Source organism: Passer domesticus, chromosome 5 (assembly GCF_036417665.1).
Source record: "Passer domesticus isolate bPasDom1 chromosome 5, bPasDom1.hap1, whole genome shotgun sequence".
Lineage (NCBI taxonomy): Eukaryota > Metazoa > Chordata > Aves > Passeriformes > Passeridae > Passer > Passer domesticus.
In genome coordinates this window covers 78,176,764-78,196,138 of record NC_087478.1, presented here as the reverse complement: position 1 = coordinate 78,196,138, position 19,375 = coordinate 78,176,764, and the positions used below count along the sequence as shown (strand labels likewise).

Genomic DNA, 19,375 nt, shown 5'->3' with positions numbered 1-19,375 from the left:
CAGTTACTTCAAGCAGCCATAGCAATACTTAAAGCCTTATGCCTTTATCTCCCCCATCTGTCACTCCCCGTGGCCTCTTCAGGTTCAATTTGTTTAAATGGGAGGTGGATGGAGCTTTGTTTGCAGCTCAAGTGTTTGCTGCAGAGCATCTTAGACTGCCTTTGGGGCAATTTAGAGGATGAAATGTTTGCCTCCTGGTCACTGCCTGCCAGGAAATGGCTGATCCAGCACTAGTGGTTGCTGTTAAAAGTCATGCCAATAAAAACAGAGGAGCAAAGTGAGTGGTTGAAAACAGAGATAGGCCCAAGCAAGCAGCTGGATCTATCTGTCATGTGAGCCTCCATCACTGCAGTGGGACTATGCAGGTGCCAGATGCTAAGCAAAGCCCTCTGGCCATAAAACACAGGGCTGCAGATGCGTTTTCCACCAGCTCCAAATGATCAGCCTGCTTCAGGTGTTCTTCCTATGTAAGTCTCTGAATTAGCCTCTTCACAGGTAGCAGGAGGACATTTCTTTGGTCAGAAACCTGTAGCTCTAATTGGCTCAGTCGTTAATTCCTTTCTTTCCCAGGCTTGCAGCAGTTGCAATCACAGCAGGTCTATCAAGTGTTCTCTGTGCACTGAGGGACAGGCAGGTGAAGGGTCTGGCTCTCAATTCTCCTGGTTTGTCATTTTTATCAGGTTGTGTCCTCCCCCTTGGTCATTACAGGATAAGAAAGGCATTTTACTGTATTTTCTCAACCTTTAGCTTGTCCATCATTCCACGAGCAGGCTGCAGCATGGGGAGGGCAGAGATAAACTGTGGGGGGAGGGTTGGTTCAGGCCATTAGAGCCTCTGCAGTGAGGAAAGAGATGGAAGGTAGGGCTGCATTCGAGGGGGGTGTGAGAAGGTCAGGAAGAGGGGGGTGATGACAGCGCTGTGAGTCCAGGGAAAACAGAGCTGCAAAGTTTACACAGGGACCCACGGGAGGAGGCTGTGGGCAACTGCCTGCTTTGCTTGTCTTTACAGTGAGCTGTGAAAGGGGGTGGGAGACATCCAGGGGTGGTGTGAGAAGGGCAGACAGACGATCCCCAGGGGTGTTTGAGGTACGGCTGTTACCAGATGTGCCTGACGAGGAAATCACGAGGTCCGTCCATGTACAGCGTGCAGAATGGGAAGCTCCAAGAAGACACATTCCCAGTGCTTGGAGGGAAAAAGACACAACGAGCGTTCAGCACAGGGATGATGGGCTAAAGCCTGCCTGCGGGTGCTGGGAAGGGCTGGGGCTCAGCCCTGCTGCTGACAGTCCCAGGCTCAGCCTGTGCCCGCCCGCTGGCAAAGTCCCCCCGTGTCGCTTTAAAAATAAGCGCTCCAGCCTGTCGGACAGCCTTCCCTGGAAAAATAAACACGGCAGCGCTGGCAGCCCGCAGGGACAAAGCACACGCACGCTTTGGGGACACCTCTCCGAGGGCGGGGACCCCCAGAGTCCCCTCGGGAGCAGGACAAGGCGTTCCCCTCCCTGCCTCCGGCCGGACCCCGCGTCCCCTCCCGCATCCCCCGTGCCCGGAGCCCCCCGGGCCGGTGAGCGCTGCGGGTTCCCGTGCCGTGGAGCAGGAGCGCCTCCCGCGGGGATGCGCCGGGATAACAACCCGCACCGGGGGGAGAAAACCCTGCCCCAAAAACCACACCCCCTAAAACCCCACCCCCCAAAGCCCCATCCCCAAAACCACACCCCCTAAAACCCCACCCCCCAAAACCCCACCCCCTAAAACCCCATCCCCAAAACCACACCCCCTAAAACCACACCCCCAAAACCACACCCCAAAAAACCACACCCCCCTAAAACCACACCCCCAAAACACCCAGCCCCAAAACCCTCACCCCCCAAAACCCCACCCCTAAAATCCTCACCCCCTAAAAACCCACCCCCAAAGCCCCATCCCCAAAAACCACACCCCCTAAACCTCCATCCCCAAAACCACACCCCCTAAAACCACACCCCCAAAAACCCACACCCCAAAAAACCACACCCCCCTAAAACCCCACCCCCAAAACACCCAGCCCCAAAACCCTCACCCCCCCAAAACCCCACCCCTAAAATCCTCACCCCCTAAACCCCACCCCAAGCCATCCACCCCCAAAACCTCTCCCCAAAACCCCACCCCCAAAACCTCCACCTCCAAAACACCCAGCCCCAAAAACCTCACCTCCAAAAACCCCACCCCTAAAATCCTCACCCCCTAAAACCCCATCCCCAAAACCCTCACCCCCAAAAACCCCAGCCCCAAAAACCTCACCTCCAAAAACCTCCGCCCAAAAACCCCACCCCCTAAAACTACACCCCCAAAAGCCATACCCCCTAAAACCACATCCCCAAAACACCCAGCCCCAAAACCCTCACCCCCAAAAAACCCCACCCCCAAAAACCACACCCCCTAAAACCCCATCCCAAAAAACCACACCCACAAAACCCCCACCCCCTAAAAACCCCAGCCCCAAAAACCCCACCTCCAAAAACCCCACACCCAGAAACCTACCCCCAAAAACCCCCAGCCCCAAACCCCCCACCGTCCCCTCTTTCCCCCCACTGTAACTCCTAGATATTTAATACACTAAATTTTATTTTTTCTTTTTTTAGCAATGAAATCTCTGTGACAGGGAACAGGCTGGATGTCTCTCCCAGCTCTTTTTCATGCCTCAGGAATGGGAAGGAAGGGGCAAAAGTATCCCTACACTTAAAATAGAAGGGACTGAGAGACCCCCTCAATGCAGTTCAGTCTAGAGGCACCGAAACCAGCAAGCAAAACAACCCAACCCATCCAGCTTGCTGTATCATTAAAAGGCCATAAATCCACGTTAGCAAATACCCTAAGCAGAAATCACAGCAAATCAATCACATTTTCACTCCGCCAGGAGGGACTGCCTTGGTGGACGGGTGAGAAGCACTCGAGACAAGGCTCCTGTGTTTGTCATTAATTTCAGAAAGTCTCTGCCTCTCTATTTTTCACTGACAGGGAAGGCGAGGGTTGGGAATCTCTGGTTGGAACATACTTGAGAAGGCACACTCCAGAGCAGCTGTAGTGTGCTGATGGAAGAAGGTTTGAAGCCCAGTTCTTCACGGAGCTAAATATTTTCAGTAATGTCTCCAAGGCCAGCATAAATTTCGCCAGAGCAGGATGAACTGCAAACACTTCTGAGAAATTAAAGTGATCCCGGCAAATTGAGGAAATTACGAAAAATAAACGGTAGGTAATTCGGTTAAGGCAAAAAGCACTTAAGGAGGAATAACCATCTGTACAAATGTATACCTCTGAATTGCCAGTGCTTTAATAGCTCTGCAAATAGGGCTCTGGGTGTTAAAGTGGGTCAAAAACAAATTAAGGTTGGTGTTCATGGCAATGGAAGCGTAAAAACAAACAATTACACTGTGTAATTGATGCCTAAAGTCATACGTGTTAAACCTGCCCTGTCGAGCGACTCAGGCGATCCTAAGCCCAGTCAGAAAGCAAACAAACATTGTTTCATCTCCCTGGATGTGAAATGAACCTTTTACTTTCCCCAGCTTTGGAAGGGCCTCAGCTGAATTCAGCACCAAGATTTCTGTTTCAGGCTGCAGGAAAGAGGGGTGCAGTCTGTCAAAGAGTAAAAAAAGCGATTAGAGTTTTAGAAAACCTTATTTATCTGCAGGAAAAAGGGTTTGCATAGAAAAGCCTGAGCAAGGCAGGGCAGCAACTCACAGAATTAAGGTTGGAAAAGACCTGCAAGGCCATCAAGTCCAACCAGACCATGGCAGTAAGTGCCACATCCAGTCATTTCCTGAACACCTCCAGGGATGCTGATCCCACCACCTCCCTGGGCAGTCTGCTCCCACACCTGACCACACTTGCAGTGAAGAAATTCTTCCTGACGTCCAGCCTGGCACACCTTGAGCCTATGTCCTCTTGCCTGGGAGCAGAGCCCGACCCGCACCTGGCTGCAGCCTCTGTCAGGGAGTCACAGAGAGCCACAAGGTCTCCGTTCCAGCGCCAGCTCCCTCAGTACCCCTCACAGCACCCTTGTCTGGAGTAGCTCCACACCTCAATTTCTTGTAGGGAGGGGCCCACAGCTGCCCCCTCATCACGAAGCTGTGGAGCAGCCCCGCTCACAGACCGAGACTCTCCCGTTCTCTGGCTTTGTGAAGGGCCGACACAAACCCCTTGTGACGGCGCCGTAGCGCCCAAAGCCTTTCCCTCCCTCTTCCCAAACCTCTCCTCGCCGGTGATTTTGCACGCCTCTACCGTGGCAGGGCTGCTTGCGGCCCTTTCCGCTGCTTCCGACACCGCTCCCCTGCCCAGCTCTCCCCACAGCCCCTGTGGGCAGGGGCAGCGCCGCTGTGGGCAGGGGCAGCGCCACGGCCCGGAGCCGCACTGTGGGCAGGGGCAGCGCCGCTGTGGGCAGGGGCAGCGCCGCTCCCCGGCAGCACCGCTGTGGGCAGGGGCAGCGCCGCTCCCCGGCAGCCGCGCTGTGGGCGGGCGGGCAGGAGCCGCTCTCGGGAGCGGCAGGCCGGGAGCGGCGGCGTGCCCGAGGCCGCGGGGGCGGACGGGAGCCGTAGTCCGGGCGCGGCGGCGTGCCCGAGGTCGGCGGGGCGGATGGCGCTGCGCGGCTCGCTGCGGGCCGGCCGGGCGCTGCTGCGCGCCCCGGGGCCGCCCGCCCGCGGGCTCTGCAGCCGGGTGCGTGCGCGGAGGGGCGCGGGGCGGGCGCGGGGCGGGCGGGGAGGCTCCCGGCTCACCGTGCCCTCCGCTCGCCTTGCAGCCGCCGGCCTTCGGGTTCCTGTTCGATGTGGACGGCGTGCTGGTGCGCGGCAGCCAGCCCGTGCCCGCCGCCCGCCGCGCCTTCCAGAGGCTGGCGGACGGCGGCGGGCGAATGCGGGTGCCCGTCGCGTTCCTGACCAACGCCGGGAACTGCCTGCGGTCGGCCAAGGCCCGAGAGCTGTCCCAGGCGCTGGGGCTGCAGGTAATGGTGGCGGGGCGGCGGGGGCAGCGGCCGGAGGGAGCCCGAGCGAGGGAAGCTCGGCGAGGGCCCGGCCTGAGGGGCTGGAGGGGCAGCGGTGCCCCCGAGCGCCGGGAGGAGGGGGCGAAATCCAGCCTGCGGGTCCCAGCCGGGCTCTGCTCCGTGCCGCAGGTGTCTCCGGAGCAGGTGATCCTGTCGCACAGCCCCCTGCAGCTCTTCAGGCACTTCCACCAGAGGTGCATGCTGGTGGCCGGGCAGGGGCCCCTGGAGGAGAACGCCCACAAGTATCCTTTGTGCCTCGTGGTGCTGTGAGTCCTGCTGCTCCTGCCCTAGCCCTGCCCCTGGCGCTCCTTGCTCGGCTTCTGAAGCACAAGGAGACACAGAGGTCACCGGGCTTGCCTTGTGGGGCAGCGTCCTCGTGGGCAGGCTCAGGTGCTGATCTCTGTGTTGGTCGCTCCCTGGCTGCCCTGGTCAGTGTTTGGCTTCTCATGCTCTTGACTTCTCCTGGGATTGCTGATCTGTTGGTGGGATGTGACCAGGAGGACTCCATCAGCTTTAGGTGTCTCATTTTTGAGATAAAGTTGTGCTCTTTCGTGGCAAAGCCCGTTACAGATCATAAGGTTTTCCCAGAAAATTACAGCAGTTCAAGAAACTCAAATATGATGGGGCTTTGAGCAGCCTGGTCTTTGTCTGGCTGAAGGCCATGAGGTTATGCTTTACTACGCTGCTCTGTTACTAGGACTTTTAGTCCTTAATCCTACAGATGCTTCTGCAAGTAATGTAAAGAAAAAAATGTCACTTAAACCCAAACCCAAACCCAATCAAACCAGTCTGCACAACATTCCTTGATGGTCTGAACTAGCCTGGGGTTCAAGCACGTGGTCACCATAGAGGCCCTGAGGAAGGCATATCCCCTGTTAGACATGGTGGACCTGAGCCGGAGGCCGAAAGAACTGGTAATTTCCTGAAGCATCAGCAGAAGGGGAGGAGATCTGCTGCAGAGGTGGTCACAGCACACAGCAAAGGGACAGGGCAGCTGTCAGTGCGGTCCCTCAGCAGGAGCCTGGCACTGACGCTGAGCAGGCAGCCCCTCTGCTCTTCCCAGTGTTGGCTCCTGCAGGAAGGGCAGTGACTCCCCTCTCCTGTCTCATGCCATGCCTGCCTTCCATTGCTGTCCCTTACAGTGAGGGGTAAGATGGTTTGGTTGACATCTCCAGCTCTGAGACAGGAGTACAGGATCTGTGAAATCCCATCTGGGACGGGGGAGGGGGGAGAAATATTCCTTCAGGATTCCAGGTGGCTTTGTCCTGCCTTATTGTGGAACTGCCTTGGCAGGTTCAGAGGAGGCATTTTTAGTTGTGGAGATGGCATTGGGTTTTGCATTACTAATCCAGCCTTCCTTTTCTTCTGGCAGCCTCCTCCCACCACTGGCTTCCCCACTATAGAAGGTAAGCAGTGGCCTGTGTTTACATATGAGCAGCAAGCAGAGCTGAGAGCAAGGCAGGCCAGATGGGGTGGGAGCTAATGGTGTGCTGTCAGCTCACTGCTGGAAGAAGCTGGATAAACGCAACTTTTCCTTGTGCTGTGTGCCAGTGTCTTGAACCAGGGGTGCACATGGTGCAGAGATGTGCAGACTGGAGCCCTGGCACCAGCCATGTGCCACTGTAGCTGCACTTGCCAGGGCAGCCCAGCACAGGAGGGGTTTTGGATGCTGTGAGCTTCCAAACAGCTCTCAAAATCTTGCAGGGGTGATTCTGTTTGGCGAGCCAGTGAGGTGGGAGACGAGCCTGCAACTCATTGCTGATGTACTCCTGAGCAATGGGAACCCTGGGGCAGAGCTGCAGGATGTTCCATACCCTCATCTGCCCATCCTTGCCTGCAACATGGACCTCCTGTGGATGGCTGAAGCCAAGATGCCCAGGTGAAAAGCACGTGTGGTATTTGGTTTGGCCAATGTCATGCTCCTCTCGTGCAGATGGTCTTTTCCTGCTGTGGTTTTTTAGCACTTGAATGTTTCAAGAGCTTGATTGTACGATGTAATTAGCAGCAGAGACATGAAAGCTGCATGAGAAATAAAGACTAAAACCTGGGGAGCAGCAAAAGTCTGTGGAGGTGTGTGGGCACCATATCCAAAGCAGGCAATAACCAAGGAGTGCTTGCTGCTTCAGTGGTGTAGCTGGGGATGCTGATGACCTCCTTTCTGGGGCAGGTTTGGCCATGGCACTTTCCTCCTCTGCTTGGAGAGCATCTACAAGAAGGTGACAGGCAAGGAGCTGAAGTATGAGGCCTTGATTGGCAAACCCAGCCCCATCACCTACCGCTATGCCCAGTACTTGATCCAGCAGCAGGCAGAGAAGCAGGGCTGGAAGGCTCCCATCCGACGCCTCTATGCAGTTGGGTAAGAGATTTTTTCCTGCTGGTTTCCTTAGGGAGTTGCAAACTGACTGCTCTTTAGTGGTGGTGGGTTGTTTGGGTTTTTTGTTGGTTTTTTTAAATTGGTTTCTGGTTTTGGGTTTTTTTTTCCCTCTGGATATTTCTAAAGTTAATACCAAAATCCCCGTGGTATCTCTGGAGCCTCGCATCCTGGAACAGAGGCTTGCTGGCTTTTTGTACCCTGCACAGCAAAGCTGTGAACTGTAGGATGCACAGTGCACATAGAGTGACTCAATTAAAGGCAAAATTAAGAGATCCAGATGTAGTACTGTTAGCTCAGTTTGGTCAAACACTTCAGGAATGCAGGGGAAACAATCCAGTCATGGCTGAAACTGCTCTGGGTGTTTGGGATGTGCTGTCTCCCCTTTGAAAGGTGCACATGTCCTGGGCAGGACCCACTGGTGGGTGGACTCACAGGCCCACTTCAGCTCCACCTCTTGGTGTTAGCAACTATCTCACACCCTTTCCTCCTTCAGTGCTGTCTTAATCTCAGTCTCCCCAGAGCCAGAGGGCTTGTTTGTCATTTCTGAGCCCATTCTCATGGGCTTGTTTCTCCTTTCTGTTCCACACTGTGCCCTTATCCAGGGATAACCCTATGTCTGACGTCTATGGGGCAAACCTCTACAACAACTACCTCAAGTCAGCTCAGCAGAACCAGGGCCAGGCTGGGCTGAAGAGGAGCCCACAGGCAGCCAGTCCCCAGGCTGAGGTTTCCCTGGAGCTGAGGAATGACTGCAACAACTCAGTGGAGAGCTGCGAGTCGATTCTGGTCTGCACTGGGGTCTACCGCCACGACAGTGCCATTCCCAAGAAAACAGTGGAGACAGTGTTCCATGGACATCGGGACTTCAGCTTCGACCCCAGCCTGCTGGAGGCATCCCACATAGTGCAGGATGTGGATGATGCCGTGCAACTTGTTTTTAAAAAAGAAAACTGGAGCTAGGGGTTAAGACAGGTGTGCCTGAAGATCTGCTGTGAGGGATTTTATGTACTGGAAAGAGGGGAAGAATGGGGAGGGACCTGGGGTGATTTGCTAATCTAGCTAACATTTAAGAAAACTCCCTGTTGCAGCACTAAAAGCCCCTTAATTTTATTGGTACTCATCTGCCATCCTGACAGCTGCCCACAGACTTTGAACTGTGACTGTGCATTGCTGCCAGCCATAATTGAGCCATAATGGAAACAGGGTATAGGCAGTAGGCTTGTCCCAGCAATCTCAGTTCTGTTCAGCTCTCACAGCTCATTCTTTTCCACACTTTGTGTGCAAAGTTCGGGGGAGCCCACCCTCCTCTTTGTGAGGTGTTTGAGGGCAAAGCTCTTCCCCACACAAGGGGCCAGCATCAGCCATTTGTAGAATGTGCTGTTTGTCCAGGCTGTGACTCGAGCACGCCAGAAGCTGGGCTGTGGTGGCACCATGCCAAGAGAAGGCTTTAAGTCTTAACATTCTCCTCGTGAAGAGTAAGTGCCTACAGACTTTAACAAATTCTCTTTGCCTGGGGATTTGCCACTGCATCACTGTCAGCCCGAAACAAAGTTCTGTTTTGCAGTCATCTGGCAGCTGTGGAGAGGCAGGGCCCCTCAAAGGAAGCTTCAGTAGCCAGAGCAACTTGCTGCAGGGCTGAGGTGAAAGTTATATTGTTCCCTCCCCCCTGTTTAGCATTCTGTGAACACCCCTGCCTTTTCACATCCCACCAGGGAGCCAGCAGCCTGTGCTCAGCAGCAGAGGAAACCACCAACAGGGTTTGAATTGGCAGAGTTGTCTTTGCCCAGAACTCAGTGCTGCAGCAAGAGGCTTTTTTGGCACCCACTCTGATCCCAACTGTTGCAGGGAACATCCACCTGCTCCAGCTGGCACAGCTTCCAAGAGGGGCCCTTCTTTGGAGCAAGGGCCAAACAAAAAGAGTCACAGTCCACCTTTGCTCCTTCCTTGCATGCAAAGATTCAAAGAAAAGATCAATCAAGCCAGGATAGTACCAGAGCCCCAGACTCCCAGAACTGATTTTTTTAGAATACAAATGTCTGTGTCTTCCAGTTATTTTGTTCCTCTCATCCTTCATGTGCTTTGCAGCTCAGGGATACCCCATACAGTCTGACCTCTGGTCCCTCCTCTTTCTTTAACATGCAGGTAGAGTCCCCCTAACAGGAATTAGCAGCTGGGACTTGCCTGCCCAGGAACATTTCCCCATCAACATGCACCTTCTATTGCCTCTGTTCTCCTAGCTCTCCTATCGAGAGAAAGATAAAACTTGTGCCTCCGTAGACATTCCAAAGAAGATAAGCAAGGTTTGCATGAGAAATTAATGTGAAAGATTTGGCTTAGCGAGGAGTGTCTTAATTCCAGAGGAGCACTGTGATTTTAGAAGCACAAATCAGCCTGTGTATATGATGAAAAGCCTTGGAGCCAACACAACTGAGTTGATTTTCCTAATTATAGTCAGCTCACACCACACTGAAGTATCAGAAACAGCTCTGCTCTGCCTCTTCTTTCCTCCTTCCTGCTTTACCAGGCAGCTCTGTACACAGGGTGCAAACAAGATGTTCTGCATGGAAGTTTGAGTTCTTGACTCAAATCTCAGCATCCATGTGCACTGAAATTCTGCTCCAGCAGCTCTCCATCCTCTCAATGCTGAAGTATCTTCCTAGGGAGGTCAGTGCAACTTAGACTGTGTGTGAGGCAGATCAGGTGCTCTTTCAGTTATCCAGGCAGAAGGGTTCCTTCTCTGTTTCTCTATCCTTCCCTTCATGAATAGGAGCAGAAAAATACCTCTTTGCATGTGTTTCCCTCCTTGAAATCCCCAATGGGAAGCAGTTTCTTCCTCTCTTACCATTACTTGGGGTTCTTCTCCTTTGTCTCATCAGGACAAGAATTGCTTGGCTGCTTCTAAAAGCAGCTGTAATGGGAGAAACACGGATTGGAATCCTTTTCCTTTCGCTGCAGAGAGAAGGAAATTACCATTTCACCTCGTTGCACAAAACAAGGGCTTGTCTCCAGTTCCCAGAAGAGCAGGCACAGGGAAGGACTTGGGAGATGACACAGGGAAGGTCCTTTAGCTGCAGCACCTCTCCACAGTCACAGCTGTGCTGTGCCCAAACCCCATTTATTCATAGGGTGGCTCCAGTGTCCCTCAGCCTCGTTTTTCAGAGGTGCCATCCACTGCAGAAGGAGGAGCACTCCCTTTGCATTCAGTGCTTGCTGACTTGGGTGGGAGCTGTCCTGGGATTCTTTGGAATGCTCCTCATGGACAGAGCTTGGGGAGGAAGAACGAGCCACACCTTCAGCCTGGTGAGTGCTGAGTGCAGAAAGGCTGAGCTCTGTCCATCTGCAGCCAGCCTTTGGCAGAGCTCTGTCTTGCTGCTTGTCAGGAGTCTGGTGCCAGTTCCTCAGAGAAAAGGTGCTGCTGAACACTGTGGCACCTCTTCCAAGGAAGGAAGAGTTTTGCATTTGCACAGAGAGGGAGCCAGGCATCTCCATCTTTGGAATAGCAGTGGAGGTGAGCTGACTGATGTGAATCTGCTTCAGATGCCAAATCTGCTTTTAGCTCTGGATTAGGTTTTTTTTTTTCCACACTCACAGTGTTCTGTGAGTCTTAAAAATGTGTAGGAGGACCTTCAGTGATAAGGAATTTTAAAAAAATGCTTTGCTTGCGAGTTGAAATTGAACAGAAGGGAGAAGGAATCTAGAAATATCTTGTACCCTTTGCCTAATTCATACCAAGTAAGGTTGCATAAAAAACTCTGCTTTGCTGCTCTCTGCACTAATTAGCCAGATGGGCTGCCCTTGGTCTGAGCAATGCACAGACCTTTCCCCTCTTCCCCTTCTTAGCTCCTTGAAATAGAGTGTACTTTGTCCAAGTTCCTGCCTGGGAATTGCATGGGCCCACTGGATGGAGTAGGAAATCTGGCTTCTCCAGCTGCTGTTGGACACTGGCTTGATTCTGAAAGGTTTCTGTTAATGACATTGCTTGGCAGGCCTCCTCTGTTCCATGAGTCGTGCTAGAGTGTTGTACTTGCAGCTTATGTCCAGTTCATTTATGGACATCTGTTATTGCCAGAATTCAGTGAAATCCTTTTTCCTTGGAACTGCAGCTTCCTGGAATTAGCTTCCAGCGTGGCTGTAAGGAAACTCTTCCTTTGTCTCATGTGTTGCTCAGAAGAGGTGTCTCCAAAGCAGCATTTCTGTCCTTTGGAGCTGTCATCCTTCTGTGCAGATTGTGGGACCAAGCAGGAGAGGGGACTTCACTGCTGATCCAATACCTTGATATTTACATGGTGCTCTGCCCTGCACAACAAACAGGGCAAAGACCTGATCCTAACAACTCCATCTTCCAAAGATGAACAGGTTTTAGTCAAGCCAGAAGGGAGCTTGCAGCTGAGACAAGCAGAAAGGAACCAAGGGATAGACCTTGTTTTGGATCTGAAGCCAAGAGCTTCTATGGCATGCAATAACATGGTGGCCAGAGAAGTCAATTCCTTTACTCCACAGGACACATGCAACTGCTAGCCTGGCATTCAGGACATCAGATAACACTGCTGACCCCTTCCTGCCAGCCCTAATCCTGCCATGTCTTTCCCCCTCCAAGAAATGGTAATGTTTCAGATTGTGTCATGTGCACTGTAGAAGAGTGATTATATATCATTCAGAGAAATCACAAACTGTGATTATTTTAGATTTCATATTAATTTCAATGCAGTTACGGAGTTGCTGCTTTGTTCAACCACATATGTAAAATAATAAAATATGTTTTCTTTGAAATTAATTTTAACTTCCTGTGTGTACATTTAATGGGTACGGTCCTGCTCCCTTTCACATCTTTGCCCTAGAAGATTATTAGGGTAAAATATCTTTGCTTTTTCTTTTTTTTTCCCCCTGTTCTTCAAGCTATTACCAGATTTTCTTGAGGGAACCACCCTGGAAGATACCCCTTCAGCAATTCACTGGCAAACTTTCAGACCAGAACTAAAAGCTTCCCCTGGCTTCAACGTAAAATTTAAGATCCTGCTGGGTGAAACCATCATCTTTAACAGTCGAGAAACAGCCAATCCACCTGCACTGTTTTTATATTTTATCAGAAGTTTCCCTTCTACAAAGTTCACAGCTCACAGGAGGCACATTAGCAAAACAAGAGTGATGTAGAGTCCTGAGAACTTGATGTTGAAAGCAGCAATCAGTAAAGCAGTTTGGGAGGGACTGGACAAGGATTCCCAATCTCAGCAGAGAGAGGAATTGAATTATATTCTACATCCTAGAGAAGTCACCTACAGCCCCAACCTCCAGTAAATAATGATAAAAAGTGTTATCCAGCCTCCTCCTGTTATCCGGTGCTCTGGTAGTTGGAGCACTCACCTGGTGCTCTGGCAGTTGGATAAACTCACCTGAGATGGGGCTAATCAAGGTTTAGTTAAGCAGGGAGAGATCACAAGCTGAAACTGCCAGGTGCATGCTTTTAATCACTACTGTCAGAGCAGCCTAGGGTTAAGGTGTCCCTCGTAGGAGAGGCTGAGCTGGAAGTTGGAGCCCCATAGAAATCCTTACCCAGCCCTAGGTGCAGAGTCAAACACTGGAGAGGGACCAACTTGAACAAAAGGATTGAGAGCCTTGGAGGAGTTTGCTCCCAGGGGAATGCTGTGAGAAATGCCTGCCAGGGTAGCCCTTGGGAAGTGCTTGGTCCCTGCTTGCCCTGGTACCTTTAGGGCCCTGTCCAAACCCTTCCATTGCCAGCCCTTCCTAACCCCAATTATAAAAGCACAAATCTTTATGGTTTTTTTTTACTGCTGCAGTTAATTTGATGAACACTGTGCACTTCATAGATCCAGTCTGCAACAGTTTAAAACCCTGCACCAGCAGGGCAGCGACGTGTTCTCTAGGAACCAAACTTCCACCAAGGAAACACTTCTCTTCATTCAGTATAACACACCTACTTTTCAGTCATATAAACTGTGAAGAGCTTTCCCTTCCTCCTCAAGGTCAGATCAATAGATGCTCTAAGATTGAGCAAGAAAGTACCAAAAGCAAACCCAAATCCACTCTCCAAGCTCCTGCCCTGCTACAAGCATGAAAAGAAATGTCTTGGTGCTTTCTGCTGTCATTGAAAGCTCTTTGAACCGAAATGTAATTACAAGCAATAGACTGTTAACAGTTCAATATCCCTTGAAGAGGATCTGCATTCCCTGAGCCGTAACACGGGATCAGCAGTTCAGTTACAAAGGCTGCCTTCAGAAGCCAAGGCATCGTTGAATTTTGGTGCTGGCCAGGTGAAACTTTTTTGCACTTATCTGTGACTTCAGCCCTGGCCATTTGAATGGGTTAGATAAGTGCAGCACAAAGTGTGTGTCAGAGAATCCCAGAAGCTTCCTTTCCCACACAAAAGGCATTTTAAGTATGGTTGGAGCAGATTATGCTCGAACTCCCTGAGATCAGCTTTGCCTCTTTCCCTCCCACTGCTGCCAGTTTCTGACAGCTTACTGCAGGGTATAATTAGGTATCTAGTTTCTGGTCTTTCTTTCAGGCATATATCTGCCCTGTTTTTCTTTCTTTTTTTTTTCCTCCCCCCAAGAAATTGAGTCATTATTTTGTTTCCTCCCAAGTTCAGCCCTCAAGAAAGTTTTGCCTTCCCCCAGCAGGGGTATTTTTGAGGGCACACTTGCTTCCACTTGCAGTGTGAACTAAAAATGGTAGCATTTTAGATATTCAGTATGACTATTGCACAAAACTCTGTCTGCTGTTTGCCTTTAAATAAATGTATACACACACATCTCTGTGCATACACATCAAAACATAAAAAAGCCAAAAACATAGCTTGGGAGCTACTAAAGAGTAGAATCTATTTATAGTTTAGCTTTTTAATGTTTTAACAGCAATGGTTAAGCACTAACACATCCAAGACTGCACATTGCATTCAATAACTGGATCACATGGGAAGCATCATCTTGTCATATCTCATCCTACAGCGTGCTACAAAAAGCTCTCCAGTGCTTTCTCGAGTAGAAGTCATTTTCCCCCTCATTCCCATTTTGAAACAGAGGCACAATTTCTGCTTCCTTTCCTACAAATAAGCTCCTTTCTTATCCTCACCTCTTTTTGTTGTGTTTGCACTGCTGGAGCCCATGCTCAGCCCAAGGAAGCCCTCGAGCTTCCACCCTCCTACCTGCTGTTCCCCCATTCCTTGTCATAGCTCCCCTTGCCGTGCAACCACAGGTCCTCCCTGTTCCCACACACCTACCTGGGATGCAGGAACCTCCACAGCCCCAGCAGGCATCCTGTGGTGTCTGGAGAACCATTTCCATGAACCTGCTCTTGCCCTGCTCACACAGCCTCAGGCCAGGGATCCCCACCCAATTGACCCCGGCAGGTGGGACACCAGCCAGCCCGCCAAAGCTTTGGGGAATGAGGCTGCTTTGTGAAATGAGTGTCTGGATCAAAAGCAGAGGTGTGAGGGCCCGTGGCAGGCTTCCAGGGCAGCTCAGTGAGCATGTCCAGCCTGTGGCACACAGGGAATTGCATTGCTCAGGAAACCCAGAGCATGCATGGCAAAGCTGTCACTGTCTGCTGCCCAGGCAGTGCCCTGAGCAGCCCAGATGGATGCTTGGTTTTCACTCCACATCCTCTTGTAGAAGTGGAAAACTCCCCTTGCAGCAGAACGTGGCAAGAGCAAGACCAATGTCACTAATGCTGAGGGCTGACCACACATGAATCGTGGCTTACCTCAGAACAGTCAGGTGCAGGGGCCACCCACCTTGGATAGAAGCCAGGATCCAGAGCATAAGATTGTGGTTTTACCCTCTGCCATGGGCCACACAGGCTTACACTGCCATCCAACCCAGCCTTTCTGTGAAAGCCAAATGAGGAGGCACAGCTGGTGTCATTCACCCCACTCTGGGCTGTCCTGAGCTCAGCAACTCCCAACACCTGCCAAGGAACACCAAAGAGCACCAGAGAGAGCAATCACCCTGCTTGGCCATGGACCCCAGCCTCCTGCTCCCTATCAAACAGAGCCTGTACATGGAGCCTTCAGTGAGGACTTTGTGCAGAAAATAGATGTCCCCCCTGTGAGCTGCAGCCCAGCCAAGCAGGGTGTGGCAGCAGGGATGCAGCAGCACGGGCTTAGGAGCAGGGTAGCAACCTGTGTGGGGAGCATGGGAACGGCTGCCTGCTGCAGTCCCTAGATGTGGTACCATTTCACTCCCATGCTGCCCAAATTAAAGCTTGCATAGCCTCCAGTAACCTTCTCTTTTCCCCTCTGTTCTGACCATGCTTTTAGAAAATGAATTTGTGTGCTCCATCTTGCTCCAGTCTCCACTGACAGCAATGCTTTGCTATGACTGTTTCTCTTCCCCTGCTTGTACTCCTGATGCTGTGTGCCCAAAGAAATCTTTGTGTCCATCCACCCCAAGTTCTCCCTTTCCCTTGTATGAATTCTCCTTGTACCCCAGACTGATTTCTCCTTGCAGCCAAGAGCAGCCAGGGACAGCAGGGCTCCTCAGGGAGCCTGCAACATGTATTAGGTGGCTGTCACTGCTGTCCTGGCTGTCCTTTCCCAGCACTAAGCAGCATTTGCTCAGTGCCATGTGTTGATTCAGCAACATGCTGAAAACGTGAAGCTATCTTGGATCTTTATGGCAAAGTGTAGTTAATGCAGATGTTTGTGGAGACAGTTTATTTGGTTGCTTCACATCACTGTCAGGCAGCACCTGGCTCATCACTGGTGGGCACAGGTACAGATGAGGAGCTGGTGATGCTGAGCACCAAGGCACTTTGGAACATGAAGTGCCAAGCCATTAGAGCTGGTGATAAACAGATGCAAACAGCTATTAAGCTCAATTCGAGGCCATTAATAGTGGGTCAACAAAGGTCTCGATTGTTGCTTTCAGCAGAAGAACTCTAGAGCTATTCATATCAATTCAAAGGCTCTGTCCCATCATGGAAAACTGGACAGGGCCCTTAGCACGTGGATTCCCTCAACTCAAAAAACTGGGATAAAAGACACTTTGATGAACAAACACTCCAGACCAAATGTAGGGGCAGATGGATGTCCACCAGCACAGATGAGCCCCAAACGAGCTCTTCACTGCAGGCTCTGTGCCAGGCCCACTGCTCTTTGTCTTGGCCAGCCTAGAGAGGCCAGGGGAGACTGAAGCACTTCCGATGTAACGGAGCGGGTGCTGTGGCACGTCCGTGGGCGACTGGCCCCACTCGCGGGGCTGCCCGAGATGGGGAAGGGGAGCATCCCCGGGCACAGGGCGGGGGGGCCGAGATGGGGAAGGGGAGCATCCCCGGGGACAGGGCGGGGGCGCCTTCCTCGCCCTCCCGTTCTCGCCCCCCTCCTCCCCTCCCCCGGCCGCGCAGCCTCTCCCCCAGCCCCAGCCCCAGCCGCAGCCCACCCACCGCCGCCAGCCGCCCGCCCCGGCTCCGGCAGCTGCTGCGGCTGCTGCTGGGCGCCGCCCCCGGGCTCCCCCGCCGGCTGCCGCCGCTCGGGCTCTCCGCACCGCTGCCGCCGGGCCCGGGCCCCGTGCGGTGGCGCGGGGGGCGGGCCGGGGGCGGGCCGGGGGCCGCGGCGCGGCCGTCGGGCCCGGCGCGCCGGCTCGGGGGCCGGGGAGGACCATGCACCGCGCTGCCTCCAACCAGCGCTCGGTCTCCTCCTCCTCGGGCTCCTTCCAGCCGCCGCCGCCGCCGCCGCCGCCGCTGCCGCCGCACGCCGCCGACCGGCAGCCCCTCTTCCAGAGGGGCTCCAGCAGCGGCGGCAGCCGGCGGGGCTCGGGGTCGAGCTCGGGCTCAGAGCGGGCCCGCCGCCCTCGCAGCCCCCGCAGCAGCGCCGAGGAAGAGGAGGAGGAGGAAGAGGAGGAGGACAGCAGCAGCATCAGCAAGCCCCTGGTGCCGCCGCCCGCCGCCCCGCTGCCCGCCGCCGCCTCGCCGCTCCCCAGCAGCAGCAGCAGCATCAGCAGCGGCGGCGGCGGCGGCGGGAGCCCGGGCCGCAGCATGACGGCGGCGGAGCTGTACGGGGCGGCGGCGGCGGGCGGCGGGGCGGGGGGCGGCGGGGCGGCGGCGGGGGCGCTGCTGGGGCCCGGCGGGGCGGGGGGAGGGCGGCGCTGGGGCTTCCAGGCGCTGTCCCTGGTGCTGCTGCTGGGGCAGGGCGCGCTGCTGGACCTCTACCTGATCGCCGTCACCGACCTGTACTGGTGCAGCTGGATCGCCACCGACCTGGTGCTGGCGGCCGGCTGGGGCATCTTCTTCTGCCGCAACAGCCGGGCGCGCCGCCGGGAGCGGCCCCCGCCGCCGCCCGGGCCGCCGCCGCCGCACCCGCTGCTGCTGCACGGCCCCCCCGGCGGCCGCGGGGCCGGGGGCCGCGGGGCCGGGGTCCCCCTCCGCGGCGGCGACTTCGCCTACGCGCACCTCGCCTGGCTCATCTACTCCATCGCCTTCACGCCCAAGGCGGCGCTGATCCTGGGCACCTCCATCCTGGAGCTGATCGAGCTGCGCCTGCCGCTGGGCACCACCGGCTTCCGCATCACGCTGGCGCTCTCCGCGCCGCTGCTGTACTGCCTGCTGCGGGCCATCGGCACCGAGGGCGCCGGGCAGCTGCTCCTGCCGCCGCAGCCGCCGCCGCAGCACCGCGCCGCCGCCGCCTTCCTCGCCACCTGCCTCGACCTGCTCGACAGCTTCTCCCTGCTGGAGCTGGTGCTGCAGCCCGGGCGGCCGGCGCCGCTGCCCGCCCCGCTGCGCTACCTGCTCATCGCCGTCTACTTCCTCTGCCTGGCCTCGCCGGTGCTGTGGCTGTACGAGCTGAGCGCCGCCCGCCCGCCCGGCGCCGCCCGCCTGGCCCTGCACCTGCTGCTGCCCGCCGGGCTGCTGGACGCGCCGCTGCTGGCGCTGCGCTGCCTCCTGCTGCTGCGCTACCAGCAGCCGCTGTCCCTCTTCATGCTCAAGAACCTCTTCTTCCTGACCTGCCGCGGCCTGGAGGCGCTGGAGACCTGCTGCCTCCTGCGCCCCGCCGCCGCCCCGCCGCCCGCCAAGTACGGCCCGGCCGCCGCCGCGCCCGCCGCCGCCCCGCTGGCCCACGGGCTCTCCGACGTGGACGTGGGTCCCCACGGGTACGTGAACGCCTTGGCGGTCACCGCCCAGGGCTGAGCCCCCCGGCAGCCCCCGGCAGAGTCTCTGTCTCTGCGTTCTGCTCAGGTTCCCTCTGCCGTGGCCGAGCAGGGGAAGAAGGGGACGTGGGTTTCCCCGCCAGACTCTCGTTCCCCTCCTCCTTTCCTCGTGGACAGATCCAGCAGCGGAAGCTCCGCACAAAGCCGACTACCTGCAGGAGCCTACGGATGACGCTTGTCCCCAGAAAATGCACCTGTCCTTCACGACAAGACTTCTTCTAGTGCTTCTGCATCTCCACTGTCTGGAGGGTCTCACTCTTCCCCCCCCTCCCAGGACATTGTGTTGCTTTGTCACCGAAAAGGCTCAGTTTTTCCTTTTCATCCTCAACAGGGACCCGTGCGTTTTGTCCCCTCCCTTAAGAACTCCTGCTGACCACAATAATGAGATGCAAGAGGGGCCTGACCAGCAGATGTTGCCTCCAGGAAGGACAGAAGGAAGCAGGCTTTGGTTTCCCTAGGTCTTGCAAAGCTGCTGCCTGTGTTTCCCAGGCCTTTGTGCACCAGCTAAGGAACCTCTGGAAGCACGCTGGCCACTTGGTCACTTCAAGCCCATGAGCCACCTTCTCCTAGCCAAAATGTCTACCTCTGTGCTTCAACCTTTTGCATCTTACATTGACTTCACATGCTAAAGACACCAGTCGGGCATGGACACAAACCAGGGCTTAGGCCCCATTTCATCACCACCAAGACATTTATTTCTGGTGAGAACAGGGTTTACAGCAGCCTCCTGCTGGCATCCCCAGGTGCTGGGGCTCTCATTTCTCTGTGAATATGCATGTTTACGGGATCAGCCTTGGTTTTCTTTTACACGGAGCGTAGGGTCTTCCTTTAC

General features: G+C 54.6%; 2 protein-coding genes across 3 annotated transcripts; both read left to right on the top strand.

Annotated features, from left to right (window-relative positions):
* The first annotated feature begins 4,427 nt into the window (after positions 1 to 4,427).
* On the top strand, positions 4,428 to 12,158 carry HDHD5 (haloacid dehalogenase like hydrolase domain containing 5). Of its 2 annotated transcripts, none has more exons than XM_064421295.1 (8): positions 4,428 to 4,594; positions 4,771 to 4,971; positions 5,140 to 5,252; positions 5,831 to 5,924; positions 6,383 to 6,416; positions 6,715 to 6,889; positions 7,178 to 7,366; positions 7,987 to 12,158. In XM_064421295.1, the coding sequence occupies exons 2-8, from the start codon at positions 4,882 to 4,884 to the stop codon at positions 8,342 to 8,344; spliced, it is 1,053 nt and encodes a 350-aa protein (XP_064277365.1). In that variant the 5' UTR covers positions 4,428 to 4,594; positions 4,771 to 4,881; the 3' UTR covers positions 8,345 to 12,158. The 2 variants fall into 2 exon arrangements, with proteins under 2 accessions (XP_064277365.1, XP_064277364.1); XM_064421294.1 differs by having other exon boundaries at positions 4,441 to 4,688.
* A 4,750-nt stretch (positions 12,159 to 16,908) lies between these two features.
* On the top strand, positions 16,909 to 18,672 carry TMEM121B (transmembrane protein 121B). Its single transcript, XM_064421293.1, has one exon. The coding sequence runs from the start codon at positions 17,000 to 17,002 to the stop codon at positions 18,521 to 18,523; it is 1,524 nt and encodes a 507-aa protein (XP_064277363.1). The 5' UTR covers positions 16,909 to 16,999; the 3' UTR covers positions 18,524 to 18,672.
* Positions 18,673 to 19,375: the final 703 nt, after the last annotated feature.

Excerpts from the sequence above, each read along its gene's own strand:
- TMEM121B (XM_064421293.1), top strand. The coding sequence starts at position 17,000 with ATGCACCGCGCTGCCTCCAACCAGCGCTCGGTCTCCTCCTCCTCGGGC.
- HDHD5 (XM_064421294.1), top strand. The coding sequence starts at position 4,608 with ATGGCGCTGCGCGGCTCGCTGCGGGCCGGCCGGGCGCTGCTGCGCGCC. Across the intron at positions 5,253-5,830 it reads CTGGAGGAGAACGCCCACAA|CCTGGGGTTCAAGCACGTGG; the intron begins GTATCCTTTGTG and ends GGTCTGAACTAG. Across the intron at positions 6,417-6,714 it reads TGGCTTCCCCACTATAGAAG|GGGTGATTCTGTTTGGCGAG; the intron begins GTAAGCAGTGGC and ends AAAATCTTGCAG.